This window comes from Condylura cristata, unplaced genomic scaffold (genome assembly GCF_000260355.1).
Source record: "Condylura cristata isolate star-nosed mole 26May11 unplaced genomic scaffold, ConCri1.0 scaffold00030, whole genome shotgun sequence".
Classification (NCBI taxonomy): domain Eukaryota; kingdom Metazoa; phylum Chordata; class Mammalia; order Eulipotyphla; family Talpidae; genus Condylura; species Condylura cristata.
This window is the reverse complement of record NW_004567131.1, coordinates 1,799,058-1,826,020: the sequence shown is the minus strand read 5'-3', so window position 1 is coordinate 1,826,020 and position 26,963 is coordinate 1,799,058. Positions and strand designations below refer to the sequence as shown.

The 26,963-nt window shown below is 41.7% G+C and overlaps 1 protein-coding gene across 2 annotated transcripts; it reads left to right on the top strand.

Annotated features, from left to right (window-relative positions):
• The first annotated feature begins 1,675 nt into the window (after window positions 1-1,675).
• On the top strand, window positions 1,676-26,963 carry NTPCR (nucleoside-triphosphatase, cancer-related). Of its 2 annotated transcripts, none has more exons than XM_004691130.2 (5): window positions 1,676-1,827; window positions 6,121-6,283; window positions 6,686-6,782; window positions 20,200-20,409; window positions 26,357-26,963. In XM_004691130.2, the coding sequence occupies exons 1-5, from the start codon at window positions 1,794-1,796 to the stop codon at window positions 26,423-26,425; spliced, it is 573 nt and encodes a 190-aa protein (XP_004691187.1). In that variant the 5' UTR covers window positions 1,676-1,793; the 3' UTR covers window positions 26,426-26,963. The 2 variants fall into 2 exon arrangements, with proteins under 2 accessions (XP_004691187.1, XP_012586859.1); XM_012731405.1 differs by lacking the exon at window positions 26,357-26,963 and adding an exon at window positions 20,976-21,160.

Here is a 26,963-nt window from a genome sequence, read left to right as displayed (position 1 = left end):
CAAATTCTTTAACAGTTATTTAGTTGAAAGGTAGTCTATGTCAATAGTTAAGCAAAAGATAGATTCAGCACAGTACCTTAATAACCTATTTTTTTTTTAAATGTGATTCTAACAATGCCCTCCTCTCGTGTTAATTTCTAATAAAAATTTTCTGGTAGGTAGTTATTGAGGTCTATAGCTCACAGAGCAAACTACAAATCGAAAGGTTCAACTCAATGAGTTATCATGAAGTAAAGACTCCTGTGTAGTCACCACCCCAAAAAATACTTTTTAGTGGAAAAGAATATCCAACTATGGAAGAAGAGTTAATTGTTCTGAGACATCAATTCTGGAGTCTCTGCGTTCTTTGAGCGACCTGACATCCTCTAAGAGCTACCAGAATTCCAGGGATAGCAAAAAAGAAAATAAGCTAACCAGGGTGAGCCTTGCAAGTATAAAATTTGTTTCAGTGATAGAAAATATTATATAATTAGCCTTAAAAATGAATGTTTTTGAGAGAAACACGTGTATGCATATGACGATGTACGACTTCTTCCTTTTGTAAGTCACTCCCATGTGGGGAAAAGTGTGTTGTTGTGGGGTAGAGAGAGGTTGGGGGAGGAGTTTGGGAATACTGGGCTACACCAGCTATTTTTTATTCCAATTTGAAAGAAGGTGAAATACAAATCTAGGTGTAAATTCATACATTACCGGCGATGCAGCGTTACAAAATGCTGCAGAATCAGCGGTGACAGCTACATCGTGCGCACCTAACTTTTTATTTTATTTTATTTTTAGGATGATTCCTTCCTGTACCGCCGGCTAAGGAGAGCCCTGCGGGTCCTGTGGAGGCACAGACCAATTAAGTTGAGCACTCACTGAAATTGCTTTCTCAGCCAGGATGGAGAATGATTGATCACAAGTCAAACTGTACACATGTTAGATTGAAAGAGTTTACAGGTATATCTGGCCCAAGGCCATTGACACTTCATTTTGCTGACTGAAACCATTCAAGTGGTTAAGTGAAGGGGAAAGTCACTCAATTTTTGGTACCGGAGTGCCTTTGGCTAGGTTGCGTTAGTACTGAGGAAAGAAGCTTGGTGGAAAGACGGCCTTAGCAGAGTCCCAAGCCCAGTGAACTTCAGAAATTGCTGGTGCGTTTAAACACAAAAACGCAAAATCCGGAGGCTCAAGAGTTGCCTAAGACTAAAGACAATGCATCCAAATTTCTGGAGATGGAGCCCAGACATTGAGCAGGTTTAACCAGGTAATTCTACTCTGCAGCTACGTTCGTGAACACCGGGTAAATATTTCGAATTCGCACCAAAGCTTCCTTTTTAAGGAAAGCTTCCAGAATCCAAATTTCCAGAAGTGCGGTTTCCGTGAAGGTGGGGGGATTACAGTTCTCAAATTTGCATCCCAGGGGCAGGAATGGGGGGGGTGATTGCGCTCACGTGGAGCAGAACAGGCTTTCTCACGCACGTTTCCTTGTGAACACAAAACGTAAGTACCGCACAGAGCCTTAAAACACGGACCGAGGGGACACGGGACCATTCCACTCCCGGCACCTGCGCCTTAGGCAGACGGTAGCACAGCTCCGCCACCATCTGAGGGCGCATGCGCAAACTCCCGACGGTCGGAGGCAAAGGGCGCACTGCGCTGAGAAGGAAGGCGCATGCGCAGGGGTAGGGCGATGCTTCCGGCAAGGGTGGCGCTTGCGGCGCGCCTGGGCGGGACCTGCATCGCAACACCCTATCCCATATTGCAACTGTGACCCCCAACTAAGGCCGCGACCCCCACTCCGTCCCAGCCTTATGGCCCGACACGTGTTTCTGACCGGGCCCCCAGGTAACTTTGCCTAAGTGTGGGCCTCCCGGACAGCCGAGGTTGGGGATATGCGGGGTTAGGACAGCCCCGAGATTTCGGGGAGGGGCGGCCAGCACTTGGACTCTATAAAGTTCTGAATTTAAATTTCCGGCTAGCTAAGCTGAAGCGTACATTTCTTGGAAGACATGGTTTTACGTACTTAGGATAGACCAGGTTGGAAATTAAGGCAACTATGTAAGAAAAAACAAACTGGTGCTGTGGTAATAATCTTTGTTAAGGTTTGAAATTGGAGCGTCCAGCGGCAGCAGTAACCGCTGTAGTTTTGAAGTTGTGATGTACTCAAAAGCTGTCTCATGCTGTCTGGCACAACTGTGACTCATATGGAGGTGTCTAGTAATAGTGTAGTTTCTGTTGATAGTCACACGCTGTCCTGTGCATCCTGGTCTACATTTATGATGAAAGTAAGTGCGGGGTTTTAGTTGATGGAGAGTGAAGCTAATGCTTCCCTTCGTCCCCATCCAAGGTCATTCATTCTCTGAACACCCTTCATAAATGAGACTGCGAGTTAAGAAATCTTAGTACCTACAGTACCCCACGCTTGGACCCAATGTTTGTGCCTGTCCTGTGTAATGCCTGCCCTTGGCCAAACCCCTCAGCCCTGTGTGCTGTGGAGTTCTCGCCAGTGATTTGGGATAATGTTCAGTCTAGCCAGAGACTAGAAGAGGAGATGCTTTTCAAACCACGTGCTGCACTTGTATCAGGCCCGACTAAGAGAGGTGGGAACTTGGTGGCAGCATCAGAGGAGCTAAAGAAGGAATATGGGTTTAGAGTGGAGAATGATTTCTTCAGCTTCTTTGCAACACAGATCTAATTTTCAAGTTAGCTATGAGTTCAGATGTCAGAATTGTTACCCTGAGCCTAGATTTTTTTTCACTTTATTTTAATGACTATGTTTAGCCTTAAGTAGCAAAGGTTACACATGATATTGCAGACTTGGAATATTGTTCTTACCAGGCAATAGGGGAATGGTGAGGGGAGGGTAGTCTGAGAAATTTTTAATATCCCAAAGTACTCCCTCATATTACAAAGAAATATTGTCTTCTGCAGGTTGATTTGTCAGTTCTTTATTTGAAACTTGGAATTCAGTTTTCTCAGCAGGCTGACCTCAAGGACATCTATGTGTTTCATAACAGTGGTGACCTGTTCTTGAGATTGTACCTCCTCAGTCCTGGAGATGGATGGGGTCAGAGGCTGGCCAGGCCAGTACAGGTTCTTCATGCTGTTTTCCTCTTTATAAAAAGTTTTATATCCAGGTAGTTGAAAAGATGCAGATAATTCTTCAGTGTTGTTCTGTTTAAACCTGTCTTCAAGCACATCCACCTCTTTTCTTCCTAATGCAGCTTTAATATGCTTTTCACTAATTCAATAGTCAGTTTTTATAGTATTGTGACAGTGTAAAAGCTAATCACAGAAGAACTAGGTAGTCATCTATAATTTCTTTTTCGTTTATGCACAGTCCCTTCCCACCCACCCACCTTTGGAATATTATGTTTTTGTTTTGTATTTGCTTATCCCCAGCTCCACCCCAAACTCTATGTTCCGAGAGGCAATGTAGGAGGTTCTACCATTTCTCAAAGAGGTTACCATTTATTGTCTGTGCTGTCAGTGCTCCATCCATGTCTCCTTTGCCCTTAGCATTTTTCTTGACTTCCACCATCTGGTGTGTGTGACCCATCTCGGAGGACTTTCTCTGGGCACTGGACCCCACTCAGCTTGCCGATCTGCAGGACTAAGGCCTACTCTGAAGGACCAGGGAGTTTCCATCCTGCCAAGAGCAGCCTCTAACTTGTGATAAATGGAAGTTCTGTCTATCACAGAATGAGCTCTGTTTTCTCAAAGTGGCTAATTCTGAGCCACATGTCCAGAACTCCTTGGAGGCCCCAGTATTATTAAACTCCAGCCATCCAACATTGTTACCATCCTACCAGCCTGTGTTGCAGATTAAATTTCCCAGATTAAATTTCCCATACTTGAGTATTTATCTTAGGGTCAGGTTTATGGGGAATCAAAACTGAAACAATTCTGGAGTTTCCTCACCTGTTTTTCTGTATGTGGAGCAGAGCAGAGCTGTCATTTTGGGGTCTCCTCCAGTGCAGGTCACTTAGCTGGTATAGATAACACTAAGGTAGCAGCTTAATTAGAGGAGATGAAAATGAACCGAGAGATTACTAGAGCTAAAGAGGAAAAAGGGGATTTTAGTGATTTTAGTCAAAGGCTTCCTCTAGTTTTATTACTTTCTACCTAATATGCATGACACACTGTTTTCTTTTTTCATAGCTGCTTCATTTCTCCCTTTTCAAAATGTGAACAGCTTTGTTTTTCCTTACATTAAAAGTAATATCCATTCACTGTGAGACCCCTCAACAAATAAATTAAGGGTGTTTTAGAGAAGAAAGTAAGTCATAGGATGCCAACATATAGAAATAAGTGCTATAAATATTTCTTTATTCTTTTGGACATATTCTTTTATAAGTGCATACATACTTCATTTTTAAAACCATATGGGATAATATTGTATGTATCTGCTCATTCTTAACCTGTTATTTTTACATGTTGTGATCTGTTTTCCATAATAATTATAGGTAAGGAGTATTCTTTTTAATGACTGCATGGTATTCCTGTGTATTTATGTGTCATTATATACATGGTACCATAATTGACCATTCCTTTACTGGTCAGCATTTAAATTGTTTTCAGTGTTTTGCTACTATAAAAACTGCTGAGGGGAACATCCTATTCCGTATATCTTTCTATTGTTGTTGGATTTTTTTTTTTTTATTAAGAATGAATTCCTGGTCATAAAATTGTGCTGAGGAAAGCACATTGAAAATGTCCTTCAGAAAAGTACCATCTTCCATATCCACTAATATCTCTTGCTATATTAGATTCTTCAGTGACTCTCCTAAAGCAGCAGTTACTGAGGTTCAGAGCTGGCATCAGAAACCTACACCATTCTCTTAACCACAGTGAACATGTGGAATGGGTCCTCTTGGGGTGCTGTTTATGTTCCAAAAGACTGGATGCCATTGTTATTGTGATGTTTGAAAGAGAAATATGTTAAATAAAAATAACAAATCTTACTTCAAGGAAACTTAAAAGAATTTGTGGGGAATCCCAGTGACTCTGTGTGGGCAGCCATAGAAAGAATATGATTTACAGTTCTCTACGTTTGTGACAGAACTCCTTGAAGTTTGCCCTGTTTTTCCACTTTTGGGTAATTATAATGTCATTGACTTAGATCTACATGAGAACAATGGTCACATAAAGTCATTGTGACAAAGAGAGGCCCCTGTAAGAGTATGACCCTTACTAGTCATGAGAACTTGTATAAGTTGCCTCATCATTATGCCCACTTTTCTTCATCTGTAAAATAAGGGCCAAAATGGTAACTGCCCCAGAGAGTGGAAGTGAGGATTTAACAAAGAAAATGGTTGTGAAATATGCTAGGATAGCGCTTGACACCAGGATGTCAGTGGTTAATGTCATATATTAGGTACCAGCTTTGGTGCTTGTATCCACCGAAGAGTTCAGGCCAGGCTAAGAGGAAAGGATTGGGTCACAGAAGTGTAAGGAGGGGTTGGAGACAAGCCAGAGAAGGCTTAGCATCCCTGGAGGGAGTAGTGAGGGGTTTGCCCCTTTGATGAGATTGCCCTCATGAGAAAGTTGAAAAATGCCATTGCTAGTGGTATTTAGTGGGACTAAGAGACACATTTTCCAGAGATGGCAATGTAAGTCTATGGAGGAGTGAAGGAATTTCTCCACCGTTGAATACAGGTAGGAATGTCTGTAGGATAAAAGTCAAGTTTTAAGTGCTCGGCCATCCTTCAACCCCAAGCATGACAAGTTTTACATCTGAGGTGGAAAAGTTTAGCAACCCAAAGAAGAGAGTAACCTAGGACAAAACTTTTGTTTCTATTTTGCCTTTCTGTTGGATGCAGATTGCACTTGAGATTATCATCAGAAAATCACTCAGTTGGTTCTGAGATTATGTACATGACAAAAGTAATGTTTCAGAATTTAAAAATCAACTTTAAGATATCATTCATAGTTTTATTACACTTGCTTATTATTTAAAATTAAAACTTTTAACGCCTGTAGCAACCAAAATTCAAGTGAAGTTTAGTGAAAAATTCATTTTCATTTCATTTCTCTGCTCTCCATGTTGTTCTTGAAGTCAGCAAGTGCAGCGCACCCTGTGTGCTCTAGCAAGGGAATGGTTCTTAATGTTTGTTATTTGTTTGGTTGGTTTTTTAGGAGTTGGAAAAACAACACTGATCCAAAAAGCCAGTGAAGTTCTAAAGTCCTCTGGTCTGCCTGTTGATGGATTTTATACAGAAGAAGTCAGACAAGGGGGGAGAAGAATAGGATTTGATGTTGTCACATTATCTGGAATGCGGGGACCTCTGTCTAGAGCTGGGTACTTACACTTTATTTTCACAGTATTTTATTCTCCTTGGGCACAGGGTGAAGCTAAACAATTCTTCTGTCTCGAAAAATCTTGAACTGTTACTGATTTCTCATAGACAGAGATTGAAACCATCCTATGAAAAACAAAGTATAAAAACACATTTCACCATAAAATTTATTTTATTGAGCCATAAGCTCTTATTACTTTGTAATTTGTAGCTCTTTCCTCACACCATTTTTCAAAGATTGGTCGTATATTAACTCCCCGGATGTGCTTTGCACGCCTCCACTTTTTGTGTAGGTGATTTTAAAGGATAATTTGGCATATGTGGGTGGTCAGAGGCTCATTGGAGCTGCAAAGAGAAACCAGTGCAGAAGTCTTTCAACAAGAACATGCTTGCTTTTTATTCAGGTCAGAACTGCTGCCTGGGAAACGTGAACACCGAGTTGGGCAATACGTGGTGGATCTCACTTCCTTCGAGCAGTTAGCACTTCCGGTCTTAAAGAACGTGAGTGTATGGTTTCTTGAACCTGTCTGTCCTTAGTGCATTGTGAGAACTGATGACCTGGGGAACAGTGTCCTTTTCTCCTAAAGAGAGGCTAGTTTTGCATTTTACAGTTTGGAAGTCTTCAGGCGATTGAATCTTAATAGGGGTATACAACATAATTTGTTGTCTCTCTGAATTAAGAGAAAATTGCTTGTCACATAAATTCAGCACATGTATGTATTTTATTTAGAGTTCAAATGCCTAGCTACCAAGTTCCCCCAAAAGAACTTTCCTCTCCCTTCTTTTTGTTGATATCTTATTGGTATTTTCATAGTGCAACAAATAAACATTTAGGAACAGAAAACAAGGACATTATATAAACATAATGGTAAGCATTTAATAGATTCTATTACTGTATACTTGCTATTTTTTTAAAAACAGCTTTATTAAGCTATCATTCACATACTGTACAACTCACCCATTTAAAATGTACAGTTCAGTTTTTTCTAGTATAGTCATAGGGTTTGTGCAACCAGTGATCAGTGTCTAATTTTAGAATATTTTTTGTCATTCCCCAAAAGCAATACATACCCATTGAGTCTGCTGAGTGTTTTATATGTAAGAGGTGTTGGATTTTTTTCAAGTCTTTTTCTACATCTACATAGGTGATAGTATGATTTTTGTTCATTATTATATGTATCATGTATTACACTCATTGATATTTGAATATTAAACCAATCTTGCCTTCTCGGTCATAGTGTATAGTCTGTTTTATATATTGCTGGATTCAGTTTGCTATTATTTTGTGAGGAGTCCTGCATGTGTAGTTGTAAGGGATGTGGTCTTACTGTGACACCTGTGCGCATTCGGTCTGGTCACCGCTCAACAGACCAGGCCCAAGCCCCTTCAGCCCTATCCCAGCCTCCCTCACAACATAGGCAGATAAGTTAGAAGCAAACCAGTTACTGTTTGCTGCTCTACCCATTTGGAGTTGGAGGGATGAGCGGAGATACCCATTTCCAAACTGGAGAAAGGGTCTTGAAAAGAGGACTCCACAAGCACTGATGCGGGCAGGCAAGGAGTCTGTTTTTTTTTTTTTTTTTTTGGCTAGTGAAGAGAAAGAGCTCTGGGGGGACTTCCCTGGGCCTGAGAGACTCCAGGGTGGCAGGGGTAGAGGTCAAGATAGGTGTCAGGGTTGAGGTCTGAGCACAAAGGAATTAATCAATTAATCTTCATTAATCTTCATTGGTGGAGAAAACCAGGAGAGTGCACTTGGCTGCAGTCCCTTTACTGTGCTGATTGTGGGCAGCCAGCAGCCACAGCTCAGTGGCTGTGCGGGGCTGTGACTGTCTCCGAGGAGGATGCCTCCTGGTGGCTGTGTGCCTGCAGCTCCAGTTTGAACAGGCCCCATCTGTAACGCTTTTCTTCTGGGTCTGTAACTCCTTTTTTTCCCACAGCAGCCAACTTGATAAGCTGTGGAGAGATATCTCAGGAGTGCCCAGGTTGGGAGCATTAGTGGTAAGAAAGATGGGCCAGCGGGATTTCTGGCAGTGGATCACCTTGCCCAGGAGGTTTGCAGCCTCCTGTTTACCAGCCTGTGGGAGCAGCAACATTTTTTTCCTTGAGATCTGTCCCATACTTGTCCTGGGACCTCTCCTGTCTCACTCTCATAGAATAGGGAAGCATTTCTTCTCTAAATTTTTTAACAGTTTTGTGAAGGGTTGGTATTACTTTTTCTTTGAATGTTTGTTAGAATTCACCAGTAAAGCCATATGACTTGAGCTTTTGTTCATGGAAGTTTTTTTTTTAATTACAGATGTAATTTAATTTCTTACTGTAGGTCTACTGACTTATTTTTTGTTGAGTTACTTGCGGTAATTTATTATTTTTTTTAATTATTTTTTTTTAAAGATTTTTGTTTATTTATACAGAACTGGGGTACAGGCCAGAGATGCGGAGGGTGAGAGGATTCACCAGAGACAGAGTGGGGAGCAGAACAGGCAGATCGACGAAGTACACTGCTGAGGGGAGCAGCGGGCGGGTCAGGAGAGGTCTGCCACGCCATGTGGTCACCTCCGGGGCAGGCGGGAATCGAACTCATGAGGAAGCGGCTTTAGATTCTCAGTGCTGTGCTTTAACCCACTGTGCCACCAGGGAGGGCCACTTGCGGTAATTTATATCTTAGTAATTTGTTGGTTGACAGTTGTTCATCTGTCGCCTGTAATTCCTTTTATACTTAAGTTCTATTTTCCTTTTTTTTTTAAGATTTATTTATTCATACAGAACTGGCGTACAGGCCAGAGATACAGAGGGTGAGAGGATTCACCAGAGACAGAGCGGGGAGCAGAACAGGCAGATCGACGAAGTACACTGCTAAAGGGAGCAGCGGGCAGGTCAGGAGAGGTCTGCCTGACCATGTGGATCTCCTCCCAGGCAGGTGGGAATTGAACTCATGCAGAAATGGCTCAAGCCTCTCAGTGCTGTGCTTTAACCCGCTGCACCACCAGGGAGGGCCCTATTTTCCCTTTTTTAATGTCATATTTTAGTTATAGAAGTATTCTATTTTGGTTAGCCATTTTTGCCAAAGGCTAAATTCAGTTAATTTTTTCAAAGAACCAGCTTTTGGCTTTGTTGATTATTTATTATTTGTGGGTTTTTTTTTTGATTGATTCAGCAAATATTTATTGAATCCTACATATATAGTCATGAATAAAACACATGTTTTCCTTCTGAAAATCTCAGCTTAGTGATAAATGTAAACACTAAGCAAATAAGTATATAGTAAATACTGCATATGTATTGCAAAGGAAAGTAGCAGGGACCAATGAAAGAAAGGTAACTGACTTGAGATCAGGTGACAGAAAAGAGCTCTGAGGAACTAACACTTAAATTGAAATGAAAAGATGAGAAAGTACGGTCACTTCAGATCGAGATTCCTGTGTGTGTGCGCATGTGCTCTGGGAAGGATACGTGTATGTATATGATATTGCGGGGTGGGGGGAGAGATGGCAGCAACAGTTCACCGAAACCCCAGAGCTCTGGGGTGGGGGGGGGCATAACAGGTGAAGAAGATAAAGTTGGTGAGGTCGTGATGCCAAGTTTTTGTGGACTATATTAAGGAATGAGTTTCATTTAATTTATTGTATACTTACTACTTTGATTTATTTTCATGGAAGTCGAATGGTGCAGACCTGTCATAGAACACAGTTTTGAGCCTTCAAGGGGTTGCATTGCACCAGCAATACAGTTGAAGCAATACAGTTGACCTTTCCTAAGGCCGGGGAGGGGAGGCCCTGTGCTGTCTGGCCTGCTGTTCTCTGGCCTCTCCTTCCCACCCTCCGGCCAGACTAGCTCAGACGCATTCCTCACATATGCCAGGGCCAAGGCTAGCATGGCCCTTGGCTCTTGGTGTGTGTTTGGTTGGCATGGGTCTGTCTTTGCTTCTCTGCTCTTTTTTTTGACACTCAGGGCTCAGCTGAAATGCGTGGTAGAGGTTTTTAATACTTGCCCAAGGCTCCTGAAAATCTTAATTGTAGCCTGCCTTGCGCAGTTCTTAATTTCAGAAGCTAGCAGCATCTTGTGCTGTTTTGGTAGGGGCAGCTGCCCCCAGAGCCTTTTCCCCTTTTGCTTCCATACCCCCATCTGCTCCTGTAACCTCCTTTCCTAATTCCTGCCGCTTGGAACTTTTCCTCATTTCCTGTGCTGGAGACTTTTGTGGCTTTTATGTTCTGTGGGAGTGCTCAGAACACATGGTATTTTTCTCTAGTTCTTTCCCATCAGATCCAAACCTCTCCACTTACATGTTCAAAAGGCAAGTGAAATACTTCAAATGAAATTCTAGGTGAAGAGTCCACCTTTGGGCACTAGATCAATACAAGGAGTTGATTTTTTCACTCTTGCTTGAAGCAGACTAAGTCTTTGGAGAGCAGCAAGCACAAACGTGCTTAACGTCCGTCTGCAAGATTATATAAGAAGTTGTATACTAACTGGAATAAGAGCTTCAATCACTCTCTTTTTAATTAAAAAATAAAGACTGACTTTTTGTACTTTGATTATCAAACCCAGCTATTCACATTCCCTATAGGAAAAGTTCCTGGTTCTGTGGATTCTTTCTTAGTCAAGGTCATGGATTTCTCTTCTGAAGGAGAAATTTCTCTCATAGCTCATATATTTTATTGGGTTGGAGAAGCAAAAAGAAATTACTGCTTTGCCTTCACACAACCAAAAAAGCCAAAAAGAAAGAGAAAAAGTTAAAGTTTACTTAGTGATAAAAAAATAGAGAAAGAGATTCTTTAAAATTAGCAGTTGAAAAAACCAGCTAAAATAAGTTAAAAGCTTTAAAGAAAACCACATTTAGGCAGGTGGAAGATTGCACAGATAGGCAGCAAGTTAGGTCCATAGTACCTGTGATGGTTGAAAGCCAGAACTCTGACAGTCAGTTAAGAATTATCTATTAAGTGCCTGCTGTGTTAAGAAATTACACTATAGGTGAAAAATACTTTAAGCTTTTTTTTTTTTAATGCAATGGGAAGCATAAGAGAAACAATTCTGTGACAGCCTGTCAGAATGTCTGCTGCGCACTGGGAAATAAGAATGTGGCTGGGGTTGGGGGCATGGTGCTTGGGTTAACAGAAAGGCCTGGGGGAGGGTCCAGGCCTGACCCTGTCCCCATCCTGTGCTGGCACCCTGGTTTCATTTCCTTGGGCAGGAATGGAGATTGATGGATTGTTAGGGGCACCTGTGAGAAATAAAGAGAAATGGAGTGACCTTGGTGAAATTCCTAGACTCAGTAAGGTTTTTAGAAAGCTCTTTGTAGCATTGACTGTTGCAGATTTTTGTTCAATGGATGACATATTTTTTCCTGCCAAAATTTTCTTGAATATGAAAGTTATCCATCCTTGAAATAAAAAACAAAAATGTAGTTTTAGCACTGGGTTGACCACTTGTAGCATATTTTGTTCTTGATTTAGTCACCCCAACCTGGAGAAAATGCAGTCTACAATTTTGTTTTTTTAAGACTTGGGCTTTTTTCTTATAATGTGGTTGAGTGACATGGAAGTACTTTCACAAAATGATTTTTCAAGACTATGACAATTTTGCAGAGTTATTTCATGGTCTGGATTTTCACCTTGGATTTAACCACTATTCCCACAAGTGTTTGTCACTTAGGTTGTTACCACAGTTATAAGTACCCGTGTAACAAACACCCTTTATACATTAGTCTTAGTTACTTTATCAGAACCATTTGTTAAATAACCTATTTTCAGTAGTTTACTATGCTCATGAACTATATTTAAAATAAGTTATAATATATATATGCACATATAATTTTATTGTTCTGTTCTCATCCATTAATTTGCTTGAGCCTTCATTTATTATTCTTAAAAAACAAAACAAAACAGAACTACCTAATGTTGATTGTTCAGCATTGCAAATCGAGGCAGTATTGCTGGAAATAATGGCAGTGGGGGTAATAGCAGTTAACGGCTTTTGAGTGCTATGTGCCAGGAGCCAACTCATTTAACCTTCAACAGATTATCACTCTATTCCTATAGGTCAGGAAACGGAGGCATTGTATAGCAAATAAGTTTACCAGGAACAGCTGACTTATTAGTGGTAGAGCTGACTTGAATTGTAGAACCAAAAGTATATCATCCATTATAAAAAGTCTTACAGGGAGTAATTTGAACCATGTAAAACTTAGTTATTTTGCTATAAAGAATATCTTAATTTTTCAGATAATCTCTTTTCTTCAACAAAAAACATAATCTTTTACACTAAATTTTTTTGGTAAAGCTTTCATGGGTTGCTTTTATTTTCTGAGGCTACTATAAGTAGGATTTTTTTTTCTGTTTTTTAATGAACACGGCTGATAGGATGACATTGTCCTTTTCCATAATGATCTTTTTGACAGCTACACCAAATGCTTTATTAGATTTTGATGCACTGTAGGATTTAACATTTTGTCAGTTCTCAATATACTACTCACAGAGAACGGTAACAGTAGATTTTAGTGTTTTAAAGAATAGTAGACATCTATTTAGAGCTCTGTTTCCTAGGCTAGACAGTGTCATTTTTTTAATAAAAAAATCCATGGAAAGAATAGCAAGCTAGACACCCAGAGAAAATCAATATTGTTTGAACCTTTTATTTCCTTGTTTTGATCAAAAAAAGGCTTTCAATGTGTATTTGTTTTTGAGAGCAGAACCTGCTTTTGATTCTGAGATAAAACTCAGCTTCAAATTTTTGAAACTTCATTTGAAGGTGAGAGAACAACTGTCTAGGGAAAGGTTATTCTTTTTTATCACTTGACCTAGAAGTGCCTCTTAGTACTTTGAGGCCATTGGGCTTTAGAAAGGATTTAGAAAAATGGACGTCTAGCTGGAATTCATTCTTGAAAGGTTGACAAAAGTCCAAACACTGGTTAGAATTTCCTTTATTACTAGCAGATATGACTTTTGTTTCTTTGTTCTTCCTCAGTTTTATTTCTATACCTCACAATCACATATATATTACAAGATCAGCCAGGCAATTAAAAACTATTTGGTACATGCTTAACAATTAATTTTTAAAATGTCAGTGCGAGGATTCCTGCAGTAAATCAAAATAGGAAAATGAATCGGAAATTAAATTTACGGTTCACTCTGCACTTCACCTTGTAGGGTTTGTCATAACCCTCACTTGTCCTCTTCCTCACCCCTCTGGGCTGATGCTTTCATTATTTTATGCTACTGGCCTTGGTGAGGTTCTGTGAACTTAGATAATGAGCAGGCTTCTACCCTATATTTTGATTGTTAATTTTATTATTATTTTAAATTGAGGTAACATTGGTTTACAACTTCGTATATGACTCAGAAGTATAGGGTCCCCCTCTTCAGACGCATGTTTCCACACCACACCCACCACCAAAACAGACTCCATAGTTCATTGGGCACCCTATACTTTTTTTCAATTATTTTTTTTCTCATTTTCAAAAATTTTCATACATATATATTACATCTGTCTTTTTTTGTACACTTTTTCATCTCAGTTGTAATCTCCGTGGACTTCCCACCACCACTTCACCTCTGTGCCATCACCATAGTCCTGTGTGCTCTTCCTGCCCCAGTTTGATACTGTACCACTCTGGGCACCCGTCACTTTTGACCGCCACCATCCTTTTCTCCCTTTGGTAGCCTCAATTCTGCAGTAAAATTTCTAGATTTTGTTATTGATTTGGTTTTATCTGACCCTGTGTTTTGATTTCTATATGCCACATATAAGTGATACTATTGGTATTTGATCTTTTTACTCCTGACTTAATTTCATTTAGTGTCATTCCCCTCCAGTTTCATCCCTGTAGTTGCAAATGGCAAAAATCTTTTTTTAAAGATTTATTTATTTGTGCCAGAGTGGGGAGCAGAACAAGCAGATCGACCAAGTACACTGCTGAGGGGAGCAGCGGGCGGGTCAGGAGAGGTCTGCCGCGCCATGTGTTCACCTCCGGGGCAGGCGGGAATTGAACTCATGCGGAAGTGGCTCTAGATTCTCAGTGCTGTGCTCTGACCCGCTGCGCGACCAGGGAGGGCCACCACCCATGTGTTCTTAATCTACTTCTCTGTTCTTGGCCACTGAAGTTATTTCCATATCTTGGCTTTTGTGAACAGTGCTGCAGTGAATATAGGAGTCAGTGGGATTCTTTTTGCAATCTCCTCCAAAGAAATATGGTAAAGGTATATACACACTGTTGCCTTCCTCCCATTTAGTCACTGGGAGTTGTCCAATTTCCAGCATAGCCTTGACGCTCCCCATATACATCTGTCTAAAGCCCTCCATTCCTTCTGCTTATAAACAAGTTATTTTTTTGAATACGATACAAGAACATATACATGTGAGCCTTTTTTTTAGTTTTGATTCTAATTTTTTTTAACTTTATTTCAGTGTAGATTTAACTCTTAGAGGAAATAATAGTAAAAGGTGCAAGACCACTTTCCTATTACTTGATGCTGAGCGTAACGTATTTTTCACGTCTTACTGTTTGTTTACTCTGTATGTATGTGTGTATTTAACTATATAATTTTACATTGTAGGGGAGGAACCACTTGAAAGTATGTTGCAGTCATCAGGGAACCTAAGTGTTCAGTATGTTTTTCTTAATAGTAAGATATGCTCCTATTTAACCAGTATAACCTCAGTGGTCAGCTTCAGTAAATTTTGCACTGAGAAATGCTTTGATCTAATCTACCATTCTACCATTCTTAAGCCAGTTTGTCAACTGATTTAACAGCATCCTCTGTTACATTTCTTTTCCTCCAGTCTAAGTCATGTTATGTTTAGTCATCATATCTATATGGCTTCCTTGAATCTGAAGCTCTTTCTTAGCCATTCTTTGTCTTGTTTGACATTGACATTTTTGAAGAATACACTTCTCTTTTAAGACACTACTGTTTGGGGGTTTCTAATGGTTATCCATGACTAGATTCAGCTGGAATGCTGAATAAATGCTGATGCATTTTAGCCCTCTCCTGTGGGAGCAAGTGGTGTTAGGTGGCTTGCTGTCCTCACCAAGTAATACTTCAGCCTTTTCACTGTATATTCATTATTTGTTTGAGTAGGGAAATACTTGCAGACCATGCACATGCTACGCATCAAAATTTCTCCCAGTTCTGATTTCTTTACACTGTATTAGATCATCTGAAGATAAAAAAATCTTCTCCTGAGGCTTTAACAGAAAGCAAATTTACTGCTTTTTGAAATACTTACTGAAATATAACAATAACTAACAATCCTAATATCTACATTCAAAATCGGAACTAGGAAAGCCATAATATGTACACGAATAGATCCTATGTTAACCTGAGACTTGTATGTTCTGTCAGTTAAACTTCAACTTAAAAAGACCCTTCATAGTTAATCTAAGCTGCATGCCTCTTTTTGTATCCAGTTATATTGTTAATTAAAAGTAGTATCATCACCATTTTACATAGGAAAAAAAGCATCACTTTTCTGTCCTCCAGGCAGTTTCTAGTAAAAGGATATTAGAATTCCTAGATAACCAAACCTTTATCAAATGCTTAAGTACTAATTAAAATTTACACCTAAGCAAGTAAAATTAAAAAAAAAAAAGATAAACACTGCCAGCTGGTAAGGAAGTGGCAGGAGTTGGTACAAACTGGTGTCCCTGGCTCTGTTACCTGCGCTGTGTGTGTCTGGTCCAGGACCCTTCACTTGCAGTCACATCTGCCCACCATTATCAAGTTGACCTTATCAAGTTCTCTGTGCTTGATAAAATGATGTTGTGATATTAATTGTTCAAGACTCCAAATACGTAACTAGTGAAAGTCATAGGATTAATATTTTCTTTAAACTAGGGTTTTCATGGTTAGGTCTTATAGCCCCCCAGAAACTAAAGTACTGTCCCTTTCATTGGAAGGAAAAGTTGTTTCTCGATGGTTAGGAAATTTATTAGGTTCCTTCATATTGAGAATGTACAGGTGGTGCGGCACATGGAGTGGAGGAGAGACCTTACTCTTAAGATGATCCTGAGTTTGATGCCCACCTCTGTCACTTGGGTATATCGCTTGATCTCTGATATCCGTTCTTTCTATCTAAAACAGAGATGAGCCTGAAATTATTGAAGCTGAATGCCATAATACTTGTCAGGTCCAGTTGTTCCTGCCCGCTAAGAGGTGTAAACATAGGAATAGTTCTGGTTACTTTTCCTGAGAAACTGAGAGAAGTGATAAGTTTCGGTATCTTGAAAGTACCCTTCTATCAGCAGTCTCGTGTGTTTGCTAAGAACCTGGGGACCAGAGTGAGTAGAAATTCTGTCATGGGACCCATGACAGCCAGCCCTAGAATTAATCCTTTTAGCTTAGAAAATAGCAGGGTGTTCTGTGGTCAGGTGCTCATGTGATGAGTCCTGGGGGCGACAGTGAGGACATTCAGGGGGACACATCAGAACTAATCTGCTGACCTGGAGCAGGATTCCTGGCATGTGGAGGGGCAGCTTCCGCCCAGAGTGTATCCTAATTGGGGAAGGGCTGGGTCGCAGGGTGAGTCGGGCAGTCTAGACATCTTGTCCTGGCTGCCAGCCTGTGCTTTTACTCCCTGGGGACACAGCATACCACCAGACTATTAAGGAATTCTGAAGCTTTTGGACTTGGCATAAGTACACATAAAGGTCAAATTGGGGCACTGCATTTTTAGCTAATACCTAAAGAAGGTCAGTTGTGGGCTTGCAAGGCTGTGGCTGCCGTTGTCACCATTGGCCTTTCTTGATTCCCCAGTGCTTGTGGCTATTTTGGGGGAGACTTCAGTTCTGCTGCCTGACTTTGGGCAGATATCCCTGCCCCTTCTCCCCCATGACTTTTGGTATTTGCTCTCCTAGGCAGGACAGACAGCAAGTTTGTGTGTTGTAGATGAACAAACAAACAAAAAAAAAGACAATACCTTCAAAGACACTTTTTATGTAAATAATTCAGAATTATGCAAAGGCTACTTTAGTTAGCTTTTCTACATCCACTGTTTTGGTTAAATGAAATTACTTATTTTAGGTTTGTTTTCTTGGTAGTCTTAAAAGTATACCCAAAGATTAAATGAAGAACAGAGGGATCACACTGTTTTCAAGTCTCTGGCATAACTGGTATAAAGATATTTTGTTGTTCTAAATCGATTTAGTTTTCTGGAAAGCAAACTAGCTGAGTGCAACCAAAGCTATAAAATTATTCATAGCTTCTCTCACCCCTGGCTGGTCAATTTAGGATTCCATCCTAAGGAAATATCTTCTCCCTTAGAACAAAGGAACTAAAATAGACTTTGCACAGAGCTGTTTTTCTCACCCCTTATGACAGTGAAAATGTGTGACCTACTCAAATGTAAGCCTAAAAGAGGGGTGCAGCGAGTCTTTAGTAATGATGCTGCATGTTGTCCCAGTGGAGAAGGGGATGATGGAGAAAGGCTGCACCCCGATAGTATACTCAGAGCCTGAAGTTCTTTACACACCCCTCATCCCTGTCTTAGCTGTAGCTCCTTATTGCTTACCCAGATGCTGTGTCCTGGTGGCTTCAAACTTGAGCCGTAAGGCTGTCTTGATCAGCTTGGAAGACAAATCAGAACAGTGTAAACAGTCATGTTTGTTTACTGCTTTACAGTTTGTTACCTTATAAAATTGCTTAATTTATATAAAAATAAAAGAATTTTTAACACAATAGTAGTTCTTTTAAGTTCTTGATCTATGTTCATTTGTTATTTAGGAAAACAAGCAAAGTATTTATAGGCTTGTAAGTACCTTAGCATCTGCTGTCTCTCAAAAGAGCAACAATAGCTTTATTTTCTATCCCAGACTTGTTTTTTTATTCCTAGAGTTTCTGGTTAAAAAATGTTCCTCCTTCTGTACCACATAGAGATTTTATTTAAGCCAAAGATTTCAAACAAGCATTTCCAGTTAGTGGAAAATAATGCTTGTGGCCGGCTATGTGCAAAAGATTCAGTAATGCCCATGACCGCTCATCAGAGAGTGGCAGGAAGGGCAGTTGAGGGCCCTGTGCTTTGTATTTGTACCCACTTATGTATTTGCATCTGTGCCCACTGCATTTGCCTACTTGGGCACACTTGCTGCTTCTCTTTGTCTAAAATGACTGCTTTCAAAACTTTCATTTTGATGTGCCAGAGTCGATCTGGAAGCCAGGAATAGGTTTAGTGGGATGGGTCAGCCTCAAGGTCAGTTGTTGGCTGGGCGGCTGTCGCTGAGGCCAGACCAGAAAGGCCACGCATCTACTCAGCTCGTGGTTGTTGGGCCCTTGGCACATGGGCCTCGCCCGCCTGCCTGTGTCCTCACAGCAGGGCAGCGGTATTCTGGAGTGAGTGGTTCAGAGAAGAGATGAAGACCAAGCTGGAAACAGTCGTCTTTGTTTTTCATTGGAGTAGCATGGTTTATACCACATTATATATGTTATATATGTGTTTCTTTGTGAATTAACATTGTATGCTACAGTATGTTCCCTGCTAAGCCTAGTTTCTATTCTTCTCCATACAATTGATATCTTTTATCCAAGTTACCCCCCTTTCTTTTCTGATAACCACTGTTTTCTTATGAGTGAAATCAGTTTGTCTTTATCCATCTGATTTATTTTACTTAGTGTAATTTTTTCTGGGTTCCTACTGTTGCACATGGCAAGCGTTCATCTTTTTGTTAAATAACTGAATAATAATCTTTATCTAGTTGTGGGTAAATGGGCACTTGTATTGTTTCCAGCTCTTGGTTATTATGAATAATGCTGTGGTGAATTATGGGGGTGTGTCTATCCCTTTGAATTCATGTTCATAGGGTAAATACCCAGAAATGGGATAATGGATCATATGGAATTTCTATTTTATTTTTTGATGAACCTCCATAAAGAAATAGTCTTTTTATTTTTTTTAACCTAATCTTAGAATCAGTTCTGCTCTATTCTAGGGCCACAGAGACCAATTCAGTTGGTACTGTGGGGAGGGGTCTACACAGAGTGCGAATCTTGAGCTGAGCACTGTTAACCCTCTTGGAGTCTTGTGGCTTTCCTGTTCCTATGGGGTTTTCAAGGAAGAAATGTCCATGAATGGGTGTCAGTCATTAAGAAGGGATTCTGGCCCTCCCTGGTGGCACAGCAGGTTAAAGCACAGCACTAAGAAGCTAAAGCCACTTCAGCTTGAGTTCGATTCCTGTCCCGGAGGTGATCCACGTGGCTCAGCAGACTTTTCCTGACCCACCTGCTGCTCCTCTCAGCAGTTTACTTATTCAGTCAGCCTGTTCTGCTCCCCACTCTGTCTCTGGTGAATCCTCTCACTGTCCCTGTTCTTCTGGCCTGTACCCCAGTTCTGTATGCATAAATAAATGAAGTTTTTAAAAGGAATTCTAAAACTTAAAGGGCAAAATCCTGCTTGCTATTTTTTTTAACTTTTTTAGAATATCTTTTAATTTTCACTTATTTTTTCTTTCCCTCATATTGAAGGTTATGAAACACACAGGTATCTGCCTATAGTAGTTACCTCTTCCCAGAAGATAGAGAGTCGTATATGACTCAGAATTGATGTGGGCTGGGGGAAGGTAGTATTAATAAAAAGAGTTCCCAGGCCAGTTGTCTTATTTCTTTCACACCTGAGGCATTTGGGCCCTACTTTTTTCACCAGGTGTACAGAAATATAAAGCTTAGTTATGTTAGAACCAATTCTAGAGTGGGAACAATTGTCAGAAAAACTGGAGGGCTCAGGGAATTGAATTTGCTGGATGCTGCCCTCTCCACAGGAGTCCTTCCAGATTAGTTTGCTAATCAGTTGTTCCATGTGGATTGTGTGACTGACTTCCAAAGTGTAGTTCACTCACCTTGGTATGACTGTTGGTTGGTGAGTGATTGGGACGAGGGCCTCTGGGCTTTGTCTAATGTGACTCTACTGTCCTAATTTATGTCTTTGTCACCTGCAGGCAGGTTCCAGAAGTGGCTCTGAGTATGGAGTGTGTGTCATCGATGAGATTGGGAAGATGGAGCTCTTCAGTCAGCCTTTCATTCAGGCTGTTCGTCAGACACTGTCCACCCCAGGGACTGTAGTCCTCGGCACCATCCCAATACCAAAAGGAAAACCTCTGGACCTTGTGGAAGAAATCCGAAACAGAAACGACATTAAAGTATTCAATGTGAGTACAGTTGAAACTGAGCAAACCCAGGGGACCTGGGTTGACCCAGGCCTCACCCATGTGCTTAAGAATGCAGAATTCCCAAAGCAGTCAGAAACAATAACAGTGTTTATTCATATGGGGTGAAGAAAAAGAAGAGGAGAGAGAGAGAAAAAAAGAACAATCTCACAGGCCACTATGTGGCCAGGTACTGTCTCTGTCCTTCCCCAGACAGCATAAAGAAAGCCCACCTGTGTGGTGAGCTGGTGACCCGTCCACAGACACCCCTCCTCACCAGTGGTTTAACTGCCAAAACTCCAGTAGCTTGACTGCTAAAAGCCTTAATTAGCTTTGCCGGTTTTCCCATGAACCCACACTCAGGAGGGTGGACACTAGAAAGCTCCACCTTCTACCAGTGAGGTGGCTGTGAGCGCCACCCAGTGGCTCAGAGGTTGCTCCTTACTCTTCCCCTTACACAGCCAGTCTCCCATAACTGTCAGCTCAGCAGCTCTGCCTGTCTGCCTCTGCTTCCCCCATCAGACTTGCCTAGCAGCGGGTTCTCTTGCCTAACCCAATCTCTCCCTATGGTATGACCATGTTGGGATGTAGGAGAGAAGAGGCTGTGATTACAGTTTTCAGCAGAGCTTCCAGATACTGGAGGGTAGCTCTGTCCAATAGTACCTTACATAGTCATGGAAATGTACTGTCTGCGTTGTACAAATGCAATAGTCATTAGCTACATGTGTGTCTTTATCTTTCATTTAAATAAAGTTACATTAAATTAAGTGAAAAATTTAGTTTCTTGGTCATCTGGCTATATTTCAGGAACTCAGTAGCTACATAAACAACACAGTCTTGCTACCCGCCTCACTCAGGAGTTTGAAAAAACATGCAGTGCTATAGGCCCACCTTGACTTAATGAGTTGGATTCTCTGGCCAGCGGCCCAGTAATCTTTTAATCTGTTTAATCAGCTCTCTAGTGAGTTTTAGGCCCCTTCGAGTTGGAGAAGCCTGCTGGGAGACCATGTGTGACAGTTGAGTAGTTCTGTGGTATTAACCAGTGGTGCTGTCTGAGCAGTTGTAAGGGTCTCTGCTGACACTGTACTGAAACATTTGCCTTTTTCTTCCCTGTTTTTTCTGTCCTTAATTAGATATTGTCTTGTTTTCCTCTACCTTAGATTTTTGTATCAGTGATATAAATATCACATATAAGTATCCTTGACTGAGTACTGCTCACATCCCTCATGCCTCTTCTCTGCCCCTGACACTCTCTTCCCCCTCCCTCCCTTTCCATACTTCCCCCCAGTTTAAAAGCTCACTTTCCTTGCAAGTGCCAAGGAAACTGACTAGTCAGTCTGGTAAAGTCATTCCTGTCAGGACAAGTAGGGAGTGAACACTAACAAAAGTACCAATGAACCTGACACCACGGCCTGCTGAACTTAGTGGGACATCCATATGCCATCACCACAGTGTTATGGGGTACTTTGAGGAAAATAAATAAACATTAGAGTTAGAGAAGCCTGACTTGGAAGAATGTGTTTCTGTGTAACTTCATTTATTCTTTCATTCATTTGGTAAATATTGTTCCATAAATGGTGTCATTCTAAGTCTTGGTGATAAACAAGACTGGTCAAGTATTTGCCTTCATGAAGTGGACATTAGTATCAGGACCAGAAAACAAAATCTAAGCAAACATGTAAGAAGATGAGGCACATATACATGATGGAAAGCTATTCAGCTGTAAAAAATGAATGAGCCCTTGCCCTTTAGACTACATGAATGGACCCAGAGGGGATAAACCAAGTGAAATAAGGCAGAGGAAGAAAGACAAAGACCAGTTCATTTCACTCATGTGGAATATAGAGAAATAACACAAACTGACAGAGCAAACCCTAGAAATATCACTGCAGAATTCAGGCTGCTACAGAGGGAGTAAAGGGTTGTGGAAACAGAGTGAGGAGGGACCCAGTGGTGTAAGTACAGGACAGTGGGTGCGATGTTGTTGGCTGGAGTGTGGTGACATACATCTGAGGAGGTGTGTCCCCATTTCCCCCAATCACACCGTGTTGCAAACCAGTGCTATAAACAAACAAACTACTAAACTAAACTTCTGTGCTCTAGGAAATAGGAATAAATGTTTGTAAACCAGCTATCTGCCAACAATAAGAAGGAATGAAGTAGTGATAAACACGCTACAGCATCAAGGAGTTGCTGAATCTGCATTATGTTCAGTGAGAGAAGCCCATCACAGAGGTTACATATTGTATAATCCCATTCATACGTTCAGAACAGGCAAATTTTTAGAGACAGAAAATAGTGGTTGTCAAAGACCTGGGGGGAGGAGGTGGGAAGATGTGCAGTGAATGAGAATGAAGATGATGGGAGTGGTGGTGGAAATATTCTACGCAGAGGATTCTGATTGCATAATTGTGAACATAATAAAGCCCCCTGAATTATGCCCGATTAGGGGTTGAAGTTTATGGTATATGAATTATGTCTAAATTAAACAATTTTCTGTATACAATTTTCCTTCTTCAGGGAGATGTGGTATGGTGGCTTCAGTTCTGGGTTTTGAAGAAACCCAAGTAATTCTTAGTTTAGAAATTTCCACTCTCAAGAAAAAGTAGGATTCGTGAATGATCCTAGGTTCAAAACAGACTAAAGATAACTTGCTGTATGTTCACAATAATAAACAAAGTATTGTCACATTCATTCTTTTCGTAATCGCTTAGAAACTTTTGTGGCTCCTTCCCACAGTTTCAGGGAAATGAGGGTGATTTTGTTTTACTTTCTTGCACAGTATATATTCAGAGAGGCATGTTTCCCTCTGTCCGGATGTTTACAGCTGTCCTGAATTTATGGCCAGAGTTTTTAACATTGGACTCATTCTTGCATCTTTCTGGGTCCCCTGGAGGCACAGAGCAACTTGGATGCTTAAGATGATCAGTCTTTGTAATCTTTATCCACTCAGCTGTAAAGACCCCCCTCAGCTTAGAATTTAATAAACATTTATCAAGTACCCACTCTGCCTGAAGAGACGAATAAGATGCAGTTCTGGTCCCGCCCTGTCCCCATGGAGCATGGGGTCTGTCTAATCTCTTCTCCACCCGCAGAACGCTGGGTTACCCCTCTCCTGCAGCCTCTGCATCAGGCAATTCACTGGACTTTCCCTCTCCTAGGGCTACAGTGCAGAAGGGAGGGGACAGGGCAACTTTGTTCCTTTCTGCAGCCTTCCTTGCCTCCTTTTAGAGTTCCCAACCCCACTTTCCTTGTTTTATTAGCCACTCAGGAAAGACTTTCTAAGCCCAAATTGTGGTGACCGAATAAAAAGTAACCTGGAATTTTACAGAAAGGAAAGTGTCCCTGAGGTTGACGGATGATGCTTACTCTTGTCTTTGAGATACAAAAATACTGACACGGTAGTCGTTTCGCATAGACATCTCACTGCATGCTTTTCAGAAATAATCTTAGGGAGGTAACAGGCGGGTAGCAAAATATTAATGGTATTGTGCATTCTGTTCTCTTATTTTTAATGAAAATATGTTCTGAGGATGTCTTTTCCAGTTCTTCTATTTATTCTTTTCATGTCCAACTGAGGCCTGAAAAATGTGTTGGGGGCAGTTGGCACTGTTCCTTCTGTACCACCCTTAGCCCCCAGCAGTTACTGAGGAGGAAGGGAGGTGAACTTGGCAGGGCGAGGACTGCCTCACCAGGACCCCTGGGTGATGCCCATCAGCCTTTGGCAAGCTCTTGTCTTCTTGTGCGTAGTCTTGTGTGAAACAGGGATAATTGCCACAGGCCCAGTGTGAAACTGAAATGAAACAAGATAGGGTCTTCAGAGCTCTGTGTCGAATCCAGGGCTGTAGCGTGAGTGTGATGTTTTTGTTGACCGAAACATCTCCCTGCAGTGTGGCTGAGGCTGCGTGGCGTGTCAGGGCTGTTTGGACTCCTGTTTCATTATCTCTGATGCCTCGTACCAGTTAAATCGGATTTCTCACAAGCCTTGGCTATGCCCCCTCTCATAGTTGGTATTGTGGGTAATGGAGTTTTCAGCCTTCTCACCCTTGGCTTCCCTTCATATACCCCCAAGCCATTCCATCACAGGATTTAGGGAGCTGGATAAAAACAAAGACTTGGTAATGACTCATAGGAAGAGAGCTTCCCTTTTTCCATCTTCATTGCAGATGGCTGATTCTGTTACTGTAAATTACAGCTGGTATAATTTACATTTACAGTGGGGCAGCAGCAGAAGTTCCCGTGCAGAACTGGTAAGGTCAGGTAAAGGCTCAGGATCCACCTGTTGCAGCTCCTGTTGATAGTGGGCTAGAGAAGTGTCTCCCTCAGGAGGCAATGACTCCACTGACCCCAGGGAGCACTGACCCCAGGGAGCAGTGACTCCGGGAGCAGTGCTATGCTCCCATCACTCCCCCTTGCAATTTAGGGTTAATTCTTCCATCTGGAAGGAATCGGTGTTTCCTTCCCTTCTTCCTCCCTTCCCCCACTTCTGTTTTGCTCTTCTTCCCTCTCTACATCCCTCCTCTCTGTTCAACAGCTTGCCCTTTGCCTTTTAAAGGAGGTGAAAATAAATCAGTGTTTAGAGAAAAGGAAGTGACCCCAGATATCCTTCATCTCTGAAGTTTCCACTTGAGGAGTACCATGTACTCACAGACTCCAAAGGCAGAATCGAGTGGCTTCTTGGTGAAGTCAGTGTGGAGGGCGGGCAACCCCGGGCTCAGGGTCACGCTGCCTGTCCTTTTCCACTTGTTGCTGAAGCCACATGTGTCTCCCCAACCAGCCTTCTGAGTTCCATCACTGCCTACTTTCCTCCTCTTCGCACCAGGATTTCCTTGATTGCAAACAGCAGACATGGGCCTTAGTTAATTTAAGCAAAGTACCTGCGGAGAACTTTCTAAGATGGTGAGGTTTCTCTTCCAGCAGAAGGCAAAGCTGATATTCTTCATTTCACTGGCGCCCCAATGGCCCGGGAGTGATGTGGCTAGTGGATGGCGTCCTCAGACTGGGGATTGTCAGGGGGTCAGCCTCAGCCCTTTGCTGCTCTGCACTTCTTTCAGAATTCGTATTCTTGGGGAGCTTTCCAGGGCCCAGTTCGTACTCCTTACCCAAGGGCTAGTTTCCTAGTTGATTGCCTCCCAAAAGAAACTCTCATAAGGAGGAGTGGATGCTGGAGAACACAAAGTGGTGAATGGTGCTATGCACTTAATCATCAGACGTTTATTTGGCACCCACTGTGTGCCAGGTGTGGTCGGACTCGGGTGTGATGTGTACAGGGATTAGGCCCTTTGCTCCCAGAAATATAGGTGTGGATTCTGGCCAGTGAGTGGGGTGCTCTTAGTGAGTCCAGCTGCAAGGCAGCCCTACTCCTGGCTTCTCAGCCACCTCCTCTGACCTGTACCCCATCTTCCAGCCCAGAGGGTCTCAGATAAGACTCAAGTCATAACTCCTTTCATGGTGAAAATCCACTGTCTTCAGAACCTCCTAGCACACTTGAGGAGTGGTTGTTTTTTAGCAGCTGGTGTAGGATTTCAGCAGCCCCATCCTACTCTTTAAAAAAAAAAAAAAAGATTTATGTATACATATAAGAACTGGGGCTCAAGCGGTGAGAGGATTCACCAGAGACAGACTGGGGAGCAGAACAGGCAGACTGACTGAAACACTGTGAAGGGGAGCAGCGGGCGTGTCAGGAGAGATCTTTTGCGCCATGTGGGTCAGCTCTCTGGCTGGGGATCGAACTCATGCTGCAGTGGGTGCAGTAGTTTCATAGTGCTGCGCTTTAACTTGTTGTACCACTAGGGAGTGCCCTGCTTCTTGCTCTTGAACTGGGCTTCCTCATGGGCCTCCAACATACCTCACATCTGCTGGCCTCCCAGACTCTTCTTTCAGAATATTATCAGTGGATGGAAGAGAAAGGTAGCAACTCTGAAGCCCTACCTCTTGCTTCCTCCCACAGGTCACCAAAGAAAACAGAAACCACCTTTTGCCAGATATTGTGACGTGGGTACAGAGCAGCAGGAAGTGACAGATTGCATTCCTGGTTTCCGGCACGTGAAGAAATGTCTGTTCGAGAGGTGCCCATTCAGTGGCCTGTCCAGCTTTTATGCCTGTGGGTCTATGAAAGCTTGTGGGCTTTGCCAAAGGAAACCTGACAGCTGGTTTCCATGAAATGTTTAAAAGATCAAATTAGCCTTAATGTGAGATTGACTACAAGATCAGCAATCCATTGTGCCTTATTTATGCCCAGAGATTTCTGTTTATTTCCTCTTGCAGTTGTGCGTATGATTGGGATAAATTACAACATGAAAAATAGTTTTCACAGTATTAGACAGGATTGCCCCCTTGAAGTTTATGAAAGTGCTCAGGAGGAGGAGGCCGGAGACCTCACTACTTAATCAACTTTGCATGTCATGAAAATGAGATTCCTCTCCAGATGCAGTGTAGTCTTATGCAAATAACAGTGATAACAGTTACTTTGTTTCAAAAGAACGCCATTTCAGATTTTCCCCTTACTGTTTATGTGTTTACTTATTGCCTAATAAACTGAGGAGGAATATAACGGT

What these genes read in the sequence shown, in the direction of transcription:
- NTPCR (XM_004691130.2), top strand. Translation starts at nt 1,794, where the DNA reads ATGGCCCGACACGTGTTTCTGACCGGGCCCCCAG. An exon ending in GGACCTCTGTCTAGAGCTGG is followed by an intron (nt 6,284 to 6,685) that starts GTACTTACACTT and finishes CTTTTTATTCAG; the next exon opens with GTCAGAACTGCTGCCTGGGA. An exon ending in CACTTCCGGTCTTAAAGAAC is followed by an intron (nt 6,783 to 20,199) that starts GTGAGTGTATGG and finishes TGTCACCTGCAG; the next exon opens with GCAGGTTCCAGAAGTGGCTC.